At 31.9% G+C, this 19,461-nt stretch overlaps 1 protein-coding gene across 7 annotated transcripts; it reads left to right on the top strand.

Annotated features, from left to right (window-relative positions):
- The first annotated feature begins 438 nt into the window (after nucleotides 1–438).
- LOC143224832 (uncharacterized) lies at nucleotides 439–17,501 on the top strand. Of its 7 annotated transcripts, none has more exons than XM_076453185.1 (6): nucleotides 439–529; nucleotides 3,460–3,678; nucleotides 6,557–6,698; nucleotides 8,123–8,256; nucleotides 10,215–10,392; nucleotides 14,233–17,501. In XM_076453185.1, exons 2-6 carry the CDS (start codon nucleotides 3,482–3,484, stop codon nucleotides 14,863–14,865), a joined length of 1,284 nt encoding a protein of 427 aa, XP_076309300.1. In that variant the 5' UTR covers nucleotides 439–529; nucleotides 3,460–3,481; the 3' UTR covers nucleotides 14,866–17,501. The 7 variants fall into 7 exon arrangements, with proteins under 7 accessions (XP_076309300.1, XP_076309303.1, XP_076309297.1 ...); XM_076453188.1 differs by having other exon boundaries at nucleotides 506–529; nucleotides 3,465–3,678; XM_076453182.1 differs by lacking the exon at nucleotides 439–529 and adding an exon at nucleotides 560–869 and having other exon boundaries at nucleotides 3,465–3,678.
- Nucleotides 17,502–19,461: the final 1,960 nt, after the last annotated feature.

Raw genomic sequence — 19,461 nt, 5'->3', positions numbered from 1 at the left:
AATTACATAATTAGGCTTAGATGTAGGCTTTTTCAGCAGCCGATATGTACATCTTTAATATAGTCGAGCTTCTAAGCTTTTCGATCTAAGAGATAGTTCGTAAGTATCAGTCAGTAGGCCTAAGTATACATGCAAGTATCGTGGCAACAAGATTACTCTGTGACTGCATGTTTACAGCTTTCAGGTTCATGTAATCAGAGATTACCAATTTGCAAATTGAATAGTCCACATAAGTGGTTGCAAAAATCATCTTCCTCATCGGGTGTAAATAATCTACGGCCCTGATTGGAAGAAATATTCTTGAATTTTTTTCCAAAATTCTTTTGGATTGTTTTGTTTTTTTACCAAGTTTTTACAAAAGTTTTGCCAGTTAAGTTCTTTTGCTATTTTAACTTGTTATTTAATTTTTGCATTTGTTCTGTTAATCTGTGTTTTGATATCGGATCACGTGCTATGAAGTGTGTTCGTCTTAATTGCCTGCGTTTGATTATTAGTGCATGAATTTCCGGTGTTAGAGTACGCTGATTATGTGAGTGTTTTTTCTTTGTTTTAGGGATTGTGTTTTTAATGGCTTCTGTACCTTGATTAACATAGTTGTCTAATTCTGTTTTGTTGTTCAATTGAGCGGGGTAGATAAGAATCTGGCGAGGCGTTAAACGAGAGCCAATCTGTTTTGATGTACGTGTACACTGAGGGAGTCACGTACCTCGCAGAAAAGTAGTGCGGGTGAATCAAGCAGGAAATGGGGAAGTGGTCACTGGTAATTTAATCATGTATACTGAAGTTCGAGATTCTGTTTACTGTGTCCGTGGGAGCTATGATGAAATCGAGTACGTCGTATGAGCCGTTAGCGGCTGAAAAGTGTGCAGGTGTGTGGTCGTTTATTAGGTGCATGTTGTTTATAGAAAGAAAGGTTTTTTTATAATTGGCCCTCTATGTGTGTTTCTGTTTCCTTTTAATTCTGTGTGTGGGGAATTAAAATCCCCGATGATAACTGGTTTTAGATTACGATTAACACATTTCTGTAAGAAGTTAATGTCGATATCTTTTGAAGGTGAACAATATACGGCTATAATTGGGATTATTAGCCGGTTGTTAAAATGTATGTTACAAAAAATGGTTTCGTGTATGCTTGATTTAAAAGATTATTCTACAGAGAATAGATGTGATATTTCTATATTGAAATATAGCTATTTCAAAGTGTTCCCGTAATTATGATAATGTTGATATTTATATGTTTGTTTATGTTATAAATTTCTATCATTTTATCTTTAAGGTTTCCTTGGCAGTTGATGTGTAAAATTTTAATGTGTTGGATCATTGTCATGTGCTACTTCCCTTGCATAAATTTTAAGTGATAAATGATGTGGTTTGAGATTGGGAAGGTGAAAGTAATATCTGGTAAGGCTGCAGAGAGCCTTGAGTGACTCGTATCTGGATTCAAATGTGGGGAATTCACTTAATTCAATTAGCATTGCTAATAAATTTGTAGTGAACTCCGTGGGGTTGAAAGTGTGTGTTGTTTTCGTGCGTGTGACTTCGACGTATGTACGTGGTTGGGTGGTAGTGTTGGTGCTCTGTGAACCTGTTGGAGTTTGGAGTAATGGTTGTTTTGTGATATGAGTGTTGAGAGGTTGTGTGTTGGTGTTCGTGGTTTTAAAAATGATTCTATTACGTACTTTTTTATTTTTTTAGAGCAGCCTTTGTAACTGGCTGCATGTGGGCCTTGACAGTTAGCGCATTCCACTTGGTACCGCTCATTGGGGTAATGAGCAACCTCGTGAGGTCCACTGCATCTCACACATCTGTCTTTGGCCGTGCAATTGATTTTGGTGTGTTCGAACCTTTAACATTTGTAACATTGCAAAATTGGTTTTTGGTGTGGTTTCTCCGGTTCTGTCGTGTTTTTTGTTGTTGTTTTTAATAAAAATCAACCGTCTTTTGGTAGTTTATCTTGAACGTTTCTGGTGTTCACGGTTACTTTGACGAGTGGAGTTTTTTGGTTTTTTTCTGAAAGAAATTATGCGTTCTGTTTTTAAAATGTCATAACCTTGAGTTTTTAGTTCCTCAGTGATTTTGTTATCTTCGATGTCGAAATCGACACTTCTGATAACTACAGTTAGTTGAGTAGTGTTGTGTTTGGGCCAAAATGTGTGTGGTTCTGTACATTTGATCATGATTCTTCCGTTGGGAAGTCGTTTAATGTCTTTAAATTGGATGCCCGGGAAATAAGCCCTCCGTTATTTCACAATCTGAGGGATGCCTGTTGTGTTGCTTATTCCTCCAATAAACAGAGTTGGGATTCTGTATTGAGGATCAGCGTGTGTTTGAAACAATGGGAATGCTTTTAGCGTTATCAGTGTCATTGTTTGTGTTTTTAATTTCGTGTTTCTTAGAGCTATTAGTAATACAGTTAGCAGAGTTATTAGAATTGGAGTTAGTAGAGTTATTAGAATTATTTAAAACTATACTTACCGTAACCTTTTTCTTTTTTGGTCTTTTTTTTCTCTGGAGTTGGTTCTCCTTTTCTTTCCTATCTGTTTGTTTCCTCTGAACCTATATCCGGGTTATCACTTTCTGATTCGTCTGTAGACGAGCTTGAAATTTCCGAGGCTGGTCCTTCAATTGCCTTATTAAGCATTTCAATGATTTCTTCATTCGTCATGGTTTCACCGTTGGATCGGGTTACTATCTTATTCTACGCTCTGCTACTCATCGTTTTACTAATCCTGAAAGGGACTAAGGGTTTGCCTTTTTAGTAAAACTGAAGTAAATTCACAAAATCAAAATATCCCTGGCTTACAATACGTCTCTCGCAGCTCCTGACTGTACGTCCGCTCTGCTCAACGTCGACCTTGTGTGTTTTTCTAATAGAAAAGCCACTTTTCAGTCGTAAGCTGTCTCATGTTGTAAAACCCATTAATATAAAACTACAGTACAGAGATATAACATGTTTATTTAATCTCTAGTCTTATAGATATAGCTAGTAATGTGTTTGTTTATGCAGCCATATCGAATTTAAATTGATTTTAAAAATAACCCTCTGAAATATTTTAAAACTGGTTTTCGTCAGACGAAGTAGATAACCAAAAAACGGTTTACAATAAGTTTTGTGTTAAATAATTGGGACGATAAATAGAAATTATGGGTTTTAAGCTCAGTACAAATACAAGCACAGCAGTATGTCTGAGGACTTATACCTCTAGAAATTGGGCTTTGATACCCTGTGGTGATCAGAGCACAGACAGTCCTTTGTGTAGGTTTGTGTTTAATAACAAACTTCTGACATGTAACAGGGTAGTGGTTTGTTCCTAATTCTATGTGTAAAATAAGGAAATCCCAAACAATAATTTTTATATTGCCATGCAGTGTTGGTTACCATTATTTAATTTCACAAGAAACAAAAGTTTATATTTAAAATATGTAGGACTTTAATAAGTTGTTTGTTTGGTTATCCAGTACAGTTGTACACAACTTAAGAATGAAGAGAGTAGGAGTCATAGGAGCAGGAGCAGCAGGTTTATGTGCAGCTCGACATCTAGCAGCTCGACCTGATTATTTCACCTTTAAAGTATTTGAACAGACTGGTGACATAGGAGGAACATGGTGCTACCAAGATAATGTAGGCACGAATGAGTTTGGTCTTCCAGTGCACTCCAGCATGTACAAGAATATGAGGTCACTTGTAAAATAGTTAAGAAATTTTATTATTTAAAATTTTTGTGTATATTTTAAAGAACAGTGAGATAATTATAAAAGAACTGCCTTTGTCCACTGCATCAAAAGAGGTACAAGAATTGTGTAATAAAATTACCAGAGGCCCACACCATTCTTTCACAAGCTTTGTTTTCCAAACTTTTCCCCTTCATCATGAAAGAAAAATAATGACACATTGAGAATTTAAAAAGAGTTTTCAAGTACACATTCACAAAATTATAGTGATTGTCGGTAATTGTTAACTAATGTATCTCCTCTTTCCAAGAGAGATAATACAAATTCTCCCAGTAACAATAGACCCAACAGTCTTACAGTAGTTGTTGGAAACATTTTAGTTAGTCTGATAAAAAACACTTTGCAAACATTTAACAAAGTTTAGAACTTTATTTGTTAATCAACATGGTTTCATCAAGGAAAAATATTTTCTTACAATATTTTGACATCCTCTGTAAATGTTACAAATTATATAGATGAGGGTAAAAGAGTAAAGTTAATGTATTTGGATATTCAGGAGGTATTTGACACATAAAATACTTGTCAAAAATTCTATCACAAGGTGTGGAGGATAAATTAGATGACTAGTGGATGGATGGAAAGCAGGCTATTGTTTTAATGGAGTTTAGTCAAACTGAATTAATGTCACATGACCTTTGCTATTTTTGATTTACATCAATGACACAGATGAAGGAATAGTCAATAAATAACATATATATACTGATGATCTCAAGGTACTGGGTGTGGCTGTCTGTGAAGAGGATGCTGCTGATTTATAAAAGGATTTAGATCATTTAATGAGTTGAGCAAATAAGTAACAGATGGGTTTAATTATAATAATTCAAGATATTGCAAGTGGATTATCATAATTTGGATGGGAATAACCTTTATATTGTTATGAAGGAAAGGAATCTTGGTGTAATAGTTGATCAGTCTCTAAAGCTATCCAAGCAGTGTGCCATTGCTAGTGATAGAGCAAATAGGATTTTAGGTTATATCTTCAGAAATACTTAATACACATCTAAAGAAGCTATAATTTAATTTTATAGAAGTATTGTGTTTAATCTTGAGCTCTTTACCACAGGAAAGACATTGAATTGTTGGAAAGGGTTTAGGGGAGAGTTACTAAAATGGTACCTGAGATGGAGGGGTTGTCATAGGAGGAGAGATTAAGATCCTCAAAACTGTTACTGCCTGAAAAAAAAGTTTAGAGGGGATCTGATTGAGGTGTTTAAGATTGTAAATGGAATTAATACTGTTAATGCGCTATCTATTTTCAGACTTAACAGCGAGAAAAGTGGGACAAGGGGACACAAATATAAGTTTTGGCAGGGTGAGAGTCTCCTTCAGCTGAGACAAATTTATTTTTCTAACGAGGCAGTTGGTCTTTGGAATGGGTGCCTTTTGGATCTTGTGGAGACAATAAATTTAAGTGAAAGCTTGATAATTATATGAATGACAAGGGCTGGCTTTGAGGGCTTTTTTTAATTTAGTTTAGAGGATGGGATAGTCTACATGGACTAATGGTTCTTGTTGTCCCTAAACAATGTTAATTTATATTTTAAATCAATAAGAATTTTGCTACTTAAATGAAAAAAATGACTCAAATTTACAAATAGTTTTAATATATACATACTATAACATATGGGTGGCTGTTTGTGCTAGTAATTGCTAATCATAGTATTCATATCTCATTGATAAAGTTAAAAAAAAGGTGAACATTTTCTAAAAAAAAAGGTTTTTCTGGGAAGTACATGTCATACATTACTTACTGTATCAAAATGATCCAATGAACAAGCCTCAAAACATTTATAAAGTTTACTGATATAAATTGTAATGTTTTATATATTAAGAGTGGTACCACTCTTAATGGAGTTTTTGTGTTTACTTTTTAGTTTATTCTTCACATTATGAGTATATGAAGAATACTTGCATATCATTTCTAATCTGAAGAAACATTCTAAAGGGAACCAAACAAGTATTCTTGTATTGTAGTTATTTCCACATAATATAGGTTTGAATCTAATGTGTATATATAATTCAAAAACAGCTAAAATAGGATAGAAATGCATCATTTAAAAAGTGTTTCATCACTGTTAGTATGTCATCATCAGGTATGTGTGTATAATTTTGTTACTAAGCCATACACAGAGGAATGCAGCATTTCCGGTAGATAGCTGGCTTTTATGTATATTAGAAAGAAGTAACTTGTATCTGAACATTTTGGGTTTCCAACAGAAAGCATACAATATGACTAACAGCTTTTCAGTTACACTTCTTATAAACCAATGCCAATAAAACAATTGTTTAATACCAAGAATTATGTGTTTGAATGAATTATGTAAATAAATTTTTCATTAAACACTTTATGAAGTTATCTTGTAAAGTGTATAACTAATCAGTTGTAATGTTTCATCACCTTTCCAGCTTAGAAGTCTTCTTGCCAACCAACTTTAGTGTTATGCATCATAAAACTGAACCTAGGTTTGTTTAAGATTGTACCAATATTATTACGTTTATGTTATTGAAAAGATTCTTAATAAGAAAACATCTTGGGCACAGGACATAGTTACACACATCAGAACACTTTACATTTTAGGTACATTCAAAAAAGGAAATTTATGGAATCGTGAGTAATTCTAAACTAATTCTCAGTTTTTACTTATGTATTCTTGATCAGCAGCATGTACTATTAAAAAGATTAAATACTCGCGTTGAAATGTGTATTTAAAATCGTATTTCTACACCAGTGATTAATTATAAATTATCATGCACTAAAGGATAATTGTTTAGTGCTATGCATTGAAATTATTCATATACTTTTACTTTACATCTGTTATTACAGAACAAACTTGCCCAAGGAAATCATGGGTTTTCTAGATTTTCCATTTCCAGAAAATGAAGGTGCTTCATTCATTCATCACAGTAAAGTTCTTGAATATCTCCAGAAATATGCAAAACATTTTGACCTGATAAAATATATCCAGGTATGTCTAAGTTTCCGTTAATCACACAAGTAAATATTTAGGAAATTCTTTGAGTTCCTGTAAATACAACCTAAAAGATAGCTTTTTTTAAAACTACTTACTTGGTATTTTTAAAGTCGTATTTTTTTTAGCATATGAAGGATTATTATATCTTTCATAAGTTTAATATTTTAAAAAAGTCAGATTAAGTACTTTATTACTGTTATGCAAATGATTTGTATCACTAAATGGAAATTGAACAAAATTATATGTTTCAATAAAATCATGAAAAGTTAAACTAATTAAAGAGTATCTTTGTATCTAAGGTCTATTTTAAACAATCATGTCTTCTTAAGTCCTTTGAATGTATAAAAACCTTCAACTTTTCCATCACAAATACAAGATTTTTAGCATTTTATATTCATCATGAACAAAATATGAATTTTTTGTGATTTTTTTTTTTTTTTTGGTTGACAGCTTTTGTGTAGTTTAAGTTGGTATTTATAAAGGTTGCTGAAAACGCTAAAGTTTGCACCATTTTCACAGTGCTTCTGTCTCTCCTGAAGTGGTGTAAAACCTTGTTTTTTCTCTCTGTAAGGATTTGTTTAATTATGTTTCTTACAAGATTTAACATGATTTTGACATTGTTTCTTAATAAACTCAGAATTAAATTGAAAAGTTTGAAGAATGTTTGATAACACAACTGAGTCACATAATATATTTCCTCGGGACTTGAAGGAGATTAACCATTTTGTTGCAGCAAGAAATGTACATTTCCCACTATAGTGTAAAATATGTCCCAGTTGCAATGAATAGGATACATTTGAATATGTAAACCAGTTGCTAATATTTTTTGCAAGTCGTCGAATAATGGGCAGGTTTCTGAAGGTTAAAAGTTGGCTTTTAATTATAACAAGTGCAAGGTAATGCATGTGGGTTATTGTAATTTGAATTATTAGTATAATCTTGATGGGAATAACTCTAATTGTATTTTGTGATGATGAGAAACCAACTTGAAGTAAAAATGTATTCTCAAGACAGCTGGTGTGGGTATTAAAACTTTTATTGAAGTAGAGAACAACATTTCGACCATCTTAGGTCATCTTCAGGCTAATGGGTTCTTTGGTTAGCCATCTTGAGAATACGACCTTAATTGTATTATATAAAAACATAATTTTGGTATACTAGTTGATCAGTTTCTTAAGCCATAAAAGCAGTGTGCTGTTGCTAGCGATAAGTCTAAAGAGGTTGTAATTTCATTGTATAGGTCACTGGTTAGTATTGTATTCATTATTGGGTCTTTTAACCTGAGAAAAAACAATTATTAGAAACCATTAAGAGGTGGGCTACTAGGATAATACTTGAGATGGAAAGGTTGTCATATGAGGAAAAACTTATTAATTCATGTGCATAGTTTTTCACTCTGAACATATATGTCTTTTTAGTTTTACAGCCATGTATTTGAAATGAAACCTGTTACAGTTGACAGAAACCGGTTACATTGGGAAGTCAAAGTAAAGAATTTACTAAGCAGAGAGTCAACCCAACATATCTTTGATGCTATTATGGTGTGTAATGGGTATGTCTTAATTTGGTTCAAGACTAAAATAATATTGTAGATTATTGTAAAGTAATTATGAAAAGTCCAAAAATATCCTAAAAACTAAATTGGTTATTAGGAGTGGCCCTTTTTTCACCTGTTGTAGAAGTACCCTTGCTATCCTTTAAAAAATTAAATTTATTAAACATGTTCCTTCTGAAATCTATTTTCAGCTGTAACACTTTATTATTTCATTAGAAAAACTATTTTCTGATGTAACATTATTTCAGATTAACGAAGTTAATATGCAAACAGTAATGTACATAAAACCTAAACACCAAGCCAATACTGTGTTTATTTTTACAGATGATTTATTTGGGACAATTCAGTATTGTTTTATAGATGTTAACAAGTGTGTTATTTCCATAACAACACAAAATACTTAAATAATTATAACTTATTTTATTTATTACATAAACATGTAATTAGGCCAAAGTAAAAGTCTAGTGTACTGGATATTCTTCAAGTATCCTAATTTAAAGTAAAAAAACCTTTGTAAGTTATGGAGATCATTGCTGTAGTCTATTAGTCAAACTGATTGCTGATTACCATTCATCTTCAAAGGGAAAAAACAGTTTATGAACCATTATGAACTGCTTTAAAAACAAGCTACTTCCTAATCTAAAGTTGTGTTCGTTTTGGTTAAATATAAAACGTGACAACTTAACAGGCTATCCACTTAATAGCTCTTGAGTTCCAGTTTTCTAACTTAAGATTGTTTGTTTTGTTTTGTTTTTGTCGCAGCAGACATTTTCTTGGTTTGACGTGCAATGTTTATTAACAATAAATATTATCTTAATTATTCTTTCATTGAACAAGGAATAAAAAAATTAGTAATTTCCTGTTAACATAAAATGATAGCAAGGAACCTGTTGGTTGACCTTTTCTGTATCTCTACTAAACTGAACTACACTACACTACACTAACTTTACTGTATAAAGAATAAAGATCTCAGAGTCAGTCATTATAATTTAAGTATTTATCAAACATTTCAATAAACTTACAGCATCCAATATATCTGAAGGTAACCCATTCCAAATTTCAGCCACCCTATGAGAAAAAATAAAACTGTCTGAGCTAAGGATGACTCATACCCTGTCAGTATCAATATTTGTGTTTCCTTGTCTTAAACCCTTTAATGAGATACCCTTAATTCTGCTTTTTTCTGTTGTTTTTTTTTTTAAACTATGCTAGAAAGACACATCAGAGGAAAATTGTATCATATTAGTTTTTGTAATTCATTGTACTGACTAGAGATGTTATATTCCTTATTTACCAAAGTTACCATATTACATTACCATAATGTAATAACACATTATTAAAATAATAATTGTGTCAGTATTTGCATTTTTACTTGCTTCTGTGCTCTAGCTTACTAATAAATAATAAAATTTTATCATAATATTCAAAAGCACCAGATATTTTACTAATTACAAGGTATGTATATCAACCCTTTGTAAGCTTGTACATCCTACAGTGTCAAAGACATGTATATTTTGAATTTACAGTTTCAAAGACATTTTATTGTTGATGTGTTGTTTTTTAAGGAACTCCTTTGTTTACTGTCTTTATGATAAAGATATGTTGTTTGAATACATACTTGTTGCATTCTATCCATTGCAGACAAATTATATGAATTTAAATTAGGATTTAATTTGCCTTATTTATTTAGATGAAATTTCAAAAATACTGTACAAGTGTCATAATAATGTAGTGGAGGCTATTATAAAGTCCATGTGTTGTAGCACCTAATAACTCAATAGAAGATGTATGTTATTATTAATAATATAGGAATAGACATAAAAGTTTAAAAGGAAATGTTGAATTTACCATGTTTAATGCTATCATATAGTTTTGTTAGTTGTAGCATTGTTTTATTTTTATTTAAAATCATTTGTTTTGATTTTATAACTACTGATACCTTGTTTATTTTTTAGTCGCTATGCTTGTCCCAGTTTTCCTGATATTAAGGGATTAGAGTCATTTCCAGGTTGGGTATTACACAGTCATGATTATCGCTCCAATATTCCTTTCAAAGGAAAACGTGTGGTAGTCCTTGGAGCTGGACCCTCTGGTGTTGATATTTCTGTTGAATTGGCTGAAGTTGCAGAACAGGTGTAGTAAACCAGTTTGTTTGTACACACACACACACACATGTATATACGTTTTTCTTAAACTTGAGTGTGATTAGTGTCAAAAATATTTATTGATTAATACAGTTAATATGGAGCCAGGCTCATTGTATTGTGATTACCAAAATCTTTATACTAAAAGTTCTAACCTTTCAGTTGTTGAATAAAACCTTTGAAGATCAGGATTGTAATGTGAAAACTTGAACAAGTTTGGAAATGTAACGTTATTCTATGACCAGAACTTTACACTTCAGTAAAATTCCTTTATTAGAGGAGGTAGGGAGGAGCAGATATACAAAAATCTTTATCCTTTATCTCTGTCCCTTCATGATAAGTTTCCATAGTAACAGCCCTAACCCAGTGTGGCTTTGCTCTAAAACAAATCCTTGAACCACATTGGAAAAGTATTTTTCTTTTCCCTTTGGTAACAAATAAAATTTCATGATCAATTAATGTACAATAAAACAGCCAGTAATAAAGAAAAGGTTTGTGTGTACTAATGTGAAAATATTTTGATTTCTCATACTGTTAATATTACTGTGATGTAAGGTAGCATTGTGCATAAACATATTCAAGAGAAGCCTTAACCAAACTATATGGGAAAAGGTTCTTAAATATGAACATAATAATAAATTATAATAGTATGAAGGGATATTGCCTCACAAACTTGAACATGCTCTCTATTTAGAGACTGATAATTTCATTAAATGTTTTGTTCCATATTTAACTATGTTTGAAAATATGGAATGTTTGGCTTGCTCCAAGATATATAACAAAACTTGTAGTAGTTAATATAGCTGAGTTATAATGTTTTACAAACTTCTCTTATTTTTTCATATACTTTACTACAGATTAATAGATTAGCAAGTTGTACATGTATAAAACTGCATAATTTAGTTGTCAGAGAAATTTATAATTTTATTTAAATACCCTCAAACCAAAAGACTGAACCACAAGATTTCAAATAGATACTAACTGCTTGTTATATATAACTACAACAACAAGCATGTATACTTGATGAATGATTGCACAGTTTATGACTGCCAAAGCACCTTTAAACTCTAAATAGTTTTATTGTTAAATATGAAAGACATCTAACACCAGGAGGTTAGATGCCTACTTAGGTTGGTTTTGAATTGTTTTGAATTTTGTGCAAAGCTATCCAAGGACTATTAGCACTAGCCATCCTTAATTTAGCAGTGAAAGACTAGAGGCAAGGCAGTTAGTCATCACCACCTATTGCCATCTCATGGGCTACTTTTTTTACCAATGGATAGTGGGATTGAAAGGGCAAGTATGTTTGATAGGACATGGGCCTACTTAAGATCACAAAACTGATAGTATCTGGGTATTTCTTAACAAAATAAAAGCATTCTTGCATGGATTAAACATTGTGTCTTTCAAATTAAGCCTGAAAACTTTCCTTTTGTTCTTTTTATCAGTACAACAATACAAAATCTTGTAACACCAAACAAGTTTTGAAAAAAGTGATAAATTTATTTATTGTTAATAGCAGTTTCTGTAACTTTTAACTGTGATTGTAACCAAGAAAAATCATCAAATTCTCCAAGAAATGATGATATATGATGAATCTGTACTAGTTCTTGCAAATCTATGTACTTTCACACACGTTGCTTGTCACTAGACCATTTAGTTTAACTAAAAGCAGTATAAGTGTATTTAAATAACCACAATCAACTGGTTTCAAGTATATTTTACTGTACAAACAAAAATTAAAAGGTGATTATACAGTGTATTTCATTGGGCAACATTTCAGTATATGTTTTTTAAAACAATTCAGTGGTTTGGTCTAATCCTACGAACTCGTATCTGTAGGCATATCGTATTTCATGATTTGTGTACAATTCTACAAATGCTATTTTGTTACTATTTATGCTAATAGAACATTAGAAATTAATTTTTATTAGATATAGCTATACATGGCTGACTTGTAACCTAAATGTCTATCAGTATTATTAATAGTTCTTCATGATATCTTCAAGAAACAAATAGCAATAATAACTTTTAGAGCTCTGAACATGACCAGTAAACACTTCTGATGAAGGAATCCAGCAGCTTTGAATAGACTATAAATAGTTTACTATTAATAAATTATATTATTGAAACAAAATACCATTTCTGAACAGGAAAACATGAATTTTTTTTTTATTAAGCAAGCAACTAATAATGCTGTGTTACACAAATTTTGTTCCTGGATAGTATGTGTTATTTCTTAATTACATACGTTGTAAAAGTACAGAAAATGGCCATTATTCCCTTCAAACTTTGCTTTTGTAACCTGGATAATGAAATTTAGAAATTAACATATTTCCTTTGTAAAAATGGGCAAATTTGCACATTTACATAATAAAACAACATATGAATCAAGATTTACATTAATTTATACTAAAGTTATACAAAAATGTTTAGAAGTGAGTAGTTTTTAGAGATTTGTGACTGTAATGTAAATCACTTTCACGTATCAGCCCCCAAATATGGTCTCCCATCATGTTTTCTTTATATGCTTCTTCGTAGCAGCATTCAAAGTCCGGTATATCTTGGTGTAAGAGCTCTCCTTGCTCCTCTGAGTATGCTCCCATGTTCTCCTTGAATTTATTGAGATGAGCATCAAGGATACAGACTTTCAGGGACATCCTGCAGTTCATTTTGCCATAGTTGTTCACCAGAGGCTCAACCAGTTCCACATAATTTTCGGCCTTGTGATTGCCCAAAAAGCCTGAACCACTGTAACAAAGCTGCTTCAAACTTTTTTTCCTTCCTACTGAACTTCTTTGGGAATTCTGTGCACTCCAAGATCTTCTTTATTTGTGATTCAACGAAGACACCAGTTTGACCTTTGCCTCAGACAGCTTAGGGAAGAAGTCTTAAAGGTACTTGAAGGCTGCAGACTCCTTATCAAGAGCTGTGACAAATTGTTTCATGAGACCCAATTTTATGTGCAGTGGTGGGAACAACACCTTCTGGAGGTCCACTAGTGGCTCACACTTGACATTGTGCCTCCCCACAGAGAATTAGGTCCGTTATGGTCAGTACGTTCTGTTGTAGTGCACTGTGGTGTCCCTGCTGTCCCAAAGGCAAAGATAACAGGGAAATTTGGTAAAGCCTCCTTGGAGACCCATCAGAAATGCCACCATTTTGAAGTCTCCAATAACCTCCCAGCCATACTCATTATACTTCAAGGCTTCTAGCAAGGTCTTGATGGTGTTGTATTCCTCTTTGAGGTGCACCGGATGAGCCAGGGAAGAGACTTATTCTCATTATGGAGCAGCACAGCTTTGAGGCTTCTACAACATTCTAGAAAACTCTTGAAAATTCTTGTAAGTCTGAGAAAATTCTCTATCAGCTACTCAGCACTGAATCTATCTGGAATGTTTTGGAAAATGGGTAAATTTGAAAATTTCATTACCTTGGTTACAAAAGTAAAGTTTGAAGAGAAAAATAGGTCTTTTCCATTAACTTTAGTAATAAGCAATACTTTCTCAATTATAAAAAATAGGTCTTTTCCATTAACTTTAGTAATAAGCAATTGAGAAATAATACTTTCTACCCAGGAACAAGAAAAAGTAAAAATTTTGTTACATAGTGTAATATTATGGTAAAATTTATTTCAAAGCTCAAGAAAATGCATAATCTATGGTCATGGTAATTAATTGTTGAAGGTATCTTATTAAAATCTAACTTCTGTTTATGACTATCATAAAACCAAATTTGAAAATTTTATTACTTTTATGAAGTTGTATGTTAATATTTTTATGTCTGAATATGGAGGGTATTTCACTAATATCAAAATCTTTATTAACAGGTCATTTTAAGCCACAACTTGAACAAAAAGTTACTTGAAAAGTGTTCACATAATGTTTCAGAAGAAGTTGGTATTTCTGAAGTAATTCAATCAACAGTGAAGTTTCTAAATGGTCATGTTTTTGAAACAGACGTTCTGGTTCTATGCACAGGTTACAACTACGATATTTCGTTTCTACATCCTGATTGTAAACTATTTGTTCAGGACCAACGAATGCAGCCTCTGTATAAACACCTTATCCACATAGAATTTCCAACACTGGCTATTTTTGGTGTGCTAAAGACAGTACTACCATTTCCTATTTATCATCAGCAAGTGTTGTTTTTTTTAAGAGTACTTGATGGTTCAATTGTGTTGCCAAGTGAAAATGAGATGAGAGAAGATGAAAAGGCAGATTTCAACCATCGGATACAGATGGGTATGCCTTTCAGATATGCACATAAAATGTCAAAAGACCTACAGTGGAACTATGATGATGTCCTTTCCAAAATTGGAAGGTTTTCTCCTATTCCAAAAGTGGTCAGAGACTTGTATAATCATATTCACAATGTGAGGCAGGAAAATCCCATCGATTACAAGGATCATTGCTACAGAATTGTAAACAGTAGTACATTTTTAAAATTGGAAGACTAGTTATATTGTTATTAATTGATATTAATGCATATTTAGTACAGTAATTATTGAAGTTTAATAAAGTTATGGTATAGCTTCTGTTAAAAATGTAATTGTTTAAATAGAGAAAAGCATTTTAAGACATGCAGCTTAAATGATTAAGAAGTGATATCTAATTAAACTTAAGAGTGTTGTATGAAATACTTTGTTAATCATACATTACATTTTTATATCTATCTACTATTATGACTATTATAACTATTGGAATCATGAATAATTTGATAGAGAGCAACCAGTTTTTTATTGTTGAAATCTTGTAAGAATAGTCATACTTGGTTATATTTGGAAATAAAAATATTCAGTATTGTTTAAAAGAAAGTGTAAAATAAGTAAATTTTGTTTGTTTGAAGTTGAGCACAGAGCTACATAAAGGGCTGTGCTGTGCCCTCCATGAGTTTCTAAGCCAGACATACTGCTGTACTAGTGGGGGGCAAAAATATATAAATACAATTAAGTATATCCTTGATTCATTTTTTTTGTGCAAGTTCTAAATGTAGAAAAACTTAAGTTTTTGCATACGTACTGGTTTTATATTATAAAGGTATAAAAAATAAATGGTGTTACTGTATTAAGAACAAACATTGCAAGTACACATACAGTTTGTGACAATTTACTGCCCATTGTTTATTAAGTAATTTCTCTCGTGTACTACTCCCACCTTAAAAGTATTCTTTAATGTCGGACAGTTGAGGGTTGATATGAAAAAAAATGTAGTTTATGTAAGAGAGTTTTGTGAACCTTACGATGACCGAAGAAGGTCGAAACATTGTTCGTTCCTTTATGTAAAATATTTTCTAGACCCAAACGAGCAGTTTTTACATATATATCATTCTTCTATTGTTTTCTTGTTTTCTTCTTTCTTCTAAACAAATTTCAACTGACCACCATTCCATCATTTCTCAGCAGATTAATTTGAATCTTGGTATTGTATGCCCAGACCCCTTTTTCTTTACTTTTTTTCAATTTAAGATTAAAGGTCAAACAACCCAAAATTGTATAATTTGGTCTCCTTTGTGGACATACTTATAACAATCAAAATTAAAAGTGGTGCAGGTTTTTTTTCTTGCATTCAGTATATTGATATACAAAAAATTTGGACTTACCCATTCTGAATCTTTTAAGGGGGACTGTAGTTCACAAAAAAGCATAAATTGGGTTGTTTTTTGGTCAGTTAGCCAGTCTTATTTTTTTTCAATTTACATGAAATTTGGTATGAAGATACTTTTCTACAGGTTTCATTATGTGCATACAAAAATGATGGACTTACCCATTTTTGGGAATTACAAGGGAACCAAGGTGCCATACAAAACAAAATAATGGGTGATGATGACTAGCTGCCTTCCCTCTAGTCTTTCACTGCTAAATTTAGAACAGCTACCACTCATATAGCTTTGTGCAAAAATCTAAGAACAAACAAACTAGAAGAATGCAGTGAAAAGAGTTCATTGGAATGATTTTTTAATATTAAAAAAGCATCAAAATGTTCGATTTGTTTTGGGTTTTATTTGTGTGTATATATATCTTTTAATAGTAGGAAATAAATTTCCTGAATAAGAAAGAATATAAACTTATTGATCTTCATTAAAAGATACATTAATTGGTGAAACTACTACAAATGTTTTTTCCCTTGTGGTAGGTAAAATCCCATACATGTATGTTTATCATATGGTACAAGCAGGTTGGAGATCCAACTGAATTCCAGTCATGTAGTTGCCATATGTTTTTATCAAAGTTGATCAATTTATTTTTAAAACACTGTGGTTGTTTTGTTTAGTTGATGCAATGCTTTCATACACTCTATATCTATGAACAATTTTTACTCATTAAAGATTTTGTTGAAGTTATTCATAATTCTTTTCTCTTGTGGCATGTTCAGAAGAGTAATCTTTCTTGATAAACTCCTTCACTGATACACAGGCTCCACCCCACACACATTTTTGTTAAGCATCTGTTATTGATGTACTATAAATTGTATAAAAAAACTACCAACTTTAGCTTAAAATAGGTCAGGTGTTTCTTTTGTTGTAATAGGGCAGTGTATTTATGAAATGCCAAAATTACACATCATTTTTCACAAAATTCTAATACTGTAAGTCATGGACTTGCCATGGAAAATGAAACAGAAGGCTATTTCTTAAGATCAGTCGAACTTGATTGGAGGTAATGTTACCCTAAAGTTTATTGAAGTTAAAATTGTATTGTGACAAACTAATAATCTTCAATCAAAACATGTTATACGTTGAAGTGATACAAAAAGGGAGCACAAGTTGTCTTTGAGAGTTCTGTTGATATAATTTGTTCTACTCTCCAACACTTCTGGTGGCTTATTAAATCATAAATTACTTTTATGTCATTTTCTCCATTAAGATATTTATTTCTTTTCTAATGTTAGAAAGATATGGATACTTATTAGATAACTAGCCTGAACATCATGTGTTCATTGGAAAATAGGTATTTTATAAATATAAATGTAATTGCATTGTCTGTTGTATGTCCATGTAAATACTATGCAGGGTGTGGATGGATCTTTACCAAAATTGGTGTGGAAGATCATTATGTTCATGTGGGAGTAAATAAAATTTGCATTTTGCACTTTGTGGTTTGTATGGGTGTTTTTTACCACTTACTCCTTCCCTGTGATGGATCTTCACCAAATTTTGACATGAAGGTTTGTGGAGATAGTGGAAATTTACAGTTTTACATTTTGTGTTTTCCATTTTTATGGGAGGTTTTGCATTTTTCACTATTACACATAAGGAAAGCAACTTTTTGTGTCCTAAGATAATGTTTTATTAATTGTGATTTTACATAACTTCCATCCAGGGTCGGGTACTTCAGTTAGTTTACTGTGAATTACTTTTGTCCAATTTTATAGTGTTTCATTGAATTAATCTAGGTTTAAATTATTGCATCTTTGATTTTTCTGCCAGCACCTCTGCTATTCCTATTGCTGACTGCATACTGGAAATCAAATGAATCTTGTAAATATAAGAAATTTGAAATTTATAAGATAAAATGTGAAACATGAGATGCATCGAAGAGGCTTTACAAGAGGTCATTGCTTTTTGATTGGTTTTTTATGTATGAATTTGGCCAAAAAAAATGTTTCAGTAATAAATATTCAAATATTTGACTTTGTCCCTTGATACACAATTTATTGATTATATTTTTGTATTTGAGATCGTATCTTCTAAGTTGCAGTACAACTTTGCTTAATACAATAATTCAATTGATCCAAGTAAAGCTATATATTGATAATTGGTATATGATGCAAAAGTAATCATACACCTTTATTTGCACAAGTGATTGCTATCAGGAAGATCATTCATTGGTTCCAAAAGTCTATGTATTTGTCAGACAAACACTGTTTATTATTTTATAACTTAGAGTATTTGCTGCTTCATGACAAGACAATAAAAATGCTTCTTCAGTCACTGTTTCTGTTGTCAGTAGAAAGTGTTATTTGTGGCAATAACAAAACATTGTTTCCCTTCTTTGTAAGTACACCATATCCCAACAATGATATTTATTTAATACATTTCACACTGATAAAGAGACTTTGGAATTTTGAAATTTAAACAAATCACATTACTCAAGTTATTTGGAAAAAAAAAAAATTGACTTGTGAAAGTTATGGAGCCACGTTAACCAGTTTCAACTCGCAATAAAAATGGCGTCCTTTTTTCCTTCTTGTGACGGTAGCCTTTGAGTGACTGATTACTGGAAGTCTTGCAGAAAAAAACAAACTTTCCACTCAGTTACTACCAGTTTAGCAGGAAAAGAAAAATTACGTATTGAAAATATACAGCTCGTTGGTATCCAAGTAAAAGCTGTATAAATGTTTGATTATACAAAGTCTGTAAATACCATTTCATTTTTTACCTTTTGTTTGTTGTTAAGCGCATATCTACACGATGGGCTAGCTGTTCTGTGCCCGCCACATGTATCGAAACCCGTTTTTAAGCGCTGAACCATGACGAATCCTTGTATTCAAAACATTATTTCTCATCATTGCATACATAATATTCGTTTAGCATTTGATAATATATAATAAATTTAATCATATTTATAGTCGATAAAATTTTGTATCTTATACAAGTAGTTTTTGTTTGTTTTAATATAGCGTATTTTCGCATTAAAGCCCTTTTCATTTGTTCAGTAAATATTACTTTACGTTATTTCGCCACGGTAATGACATAGTTCCATAAACGTAATGCAAAAACGGTAATACTACACTGCTAAATTTGGGACGGCTAGCACAGATAACCCTCGTGTAGCTTTGCGCGAAATACAAATAAAAAAAAAATCAACAACTGAACATTCTTTCCGCTGGAAGGACGTATGTGTTATCTTATAGCAAAGCCACATCGGGCTATCTGCTGAGTCCACAGAGGGAAGTCGAATCTCTGATTTTAGCGTTGTAAATCCGTAGAGTTACCGCTGTACCAGCGGGTGACTGGATGGAAGTGAAAGGATTTTACCACCTTTTTAATGTGATTTGTAAACGATTGTTTTTCTTATGATACGAATCTACTGTTTGTATACGTCTCCCAAAAG

This window comes from Tachypleus tridentatus, chromosome 9 (genome assembly GCF_004210375.1).
Source record: "Tachypleus tridentatus isolate NWPU-2018 chromosome 9, ASM421037v1, whole genome shotgun sequence".
In the NCBI taxonomy this organism is placed as follows: domain Eukaryota; kingdom Metazoa; phylum Arthropoda; class Merostomata; order Xiphosura; family Limulidae; genus Tachypleus; species Tachypleus tridentatus.
Note: the sequence above shows the minus strand (reverse complement) of the source record. Positions and strands in the feature narration are given on the sequence as shown.

Bases quoted from the DNA above. Each gene is read 5' to 3' on its own strand.
- LOC143224832 (XM_076453182.1), top strand. From the start codon at position 818: ATGATGAAATCGAGTACGTCGTATGAGCCGTTAGCGGCTGAAAAGTGT. The intron at 6,699-8,122 runs GTATGTCTAAGT...ATGTCTTTTTAG, and splicing joins ACCTGATAAAATATATCCAG to TTTTACAGCCATGTATTTGA. The intron at 10,393-14,232 runs GTGTAGTAAACC...CTTTATTAACAG, and splicing joins TGGCTGAAGTTGCAGAACAG to GTCATTTTAAGCCACAACTT.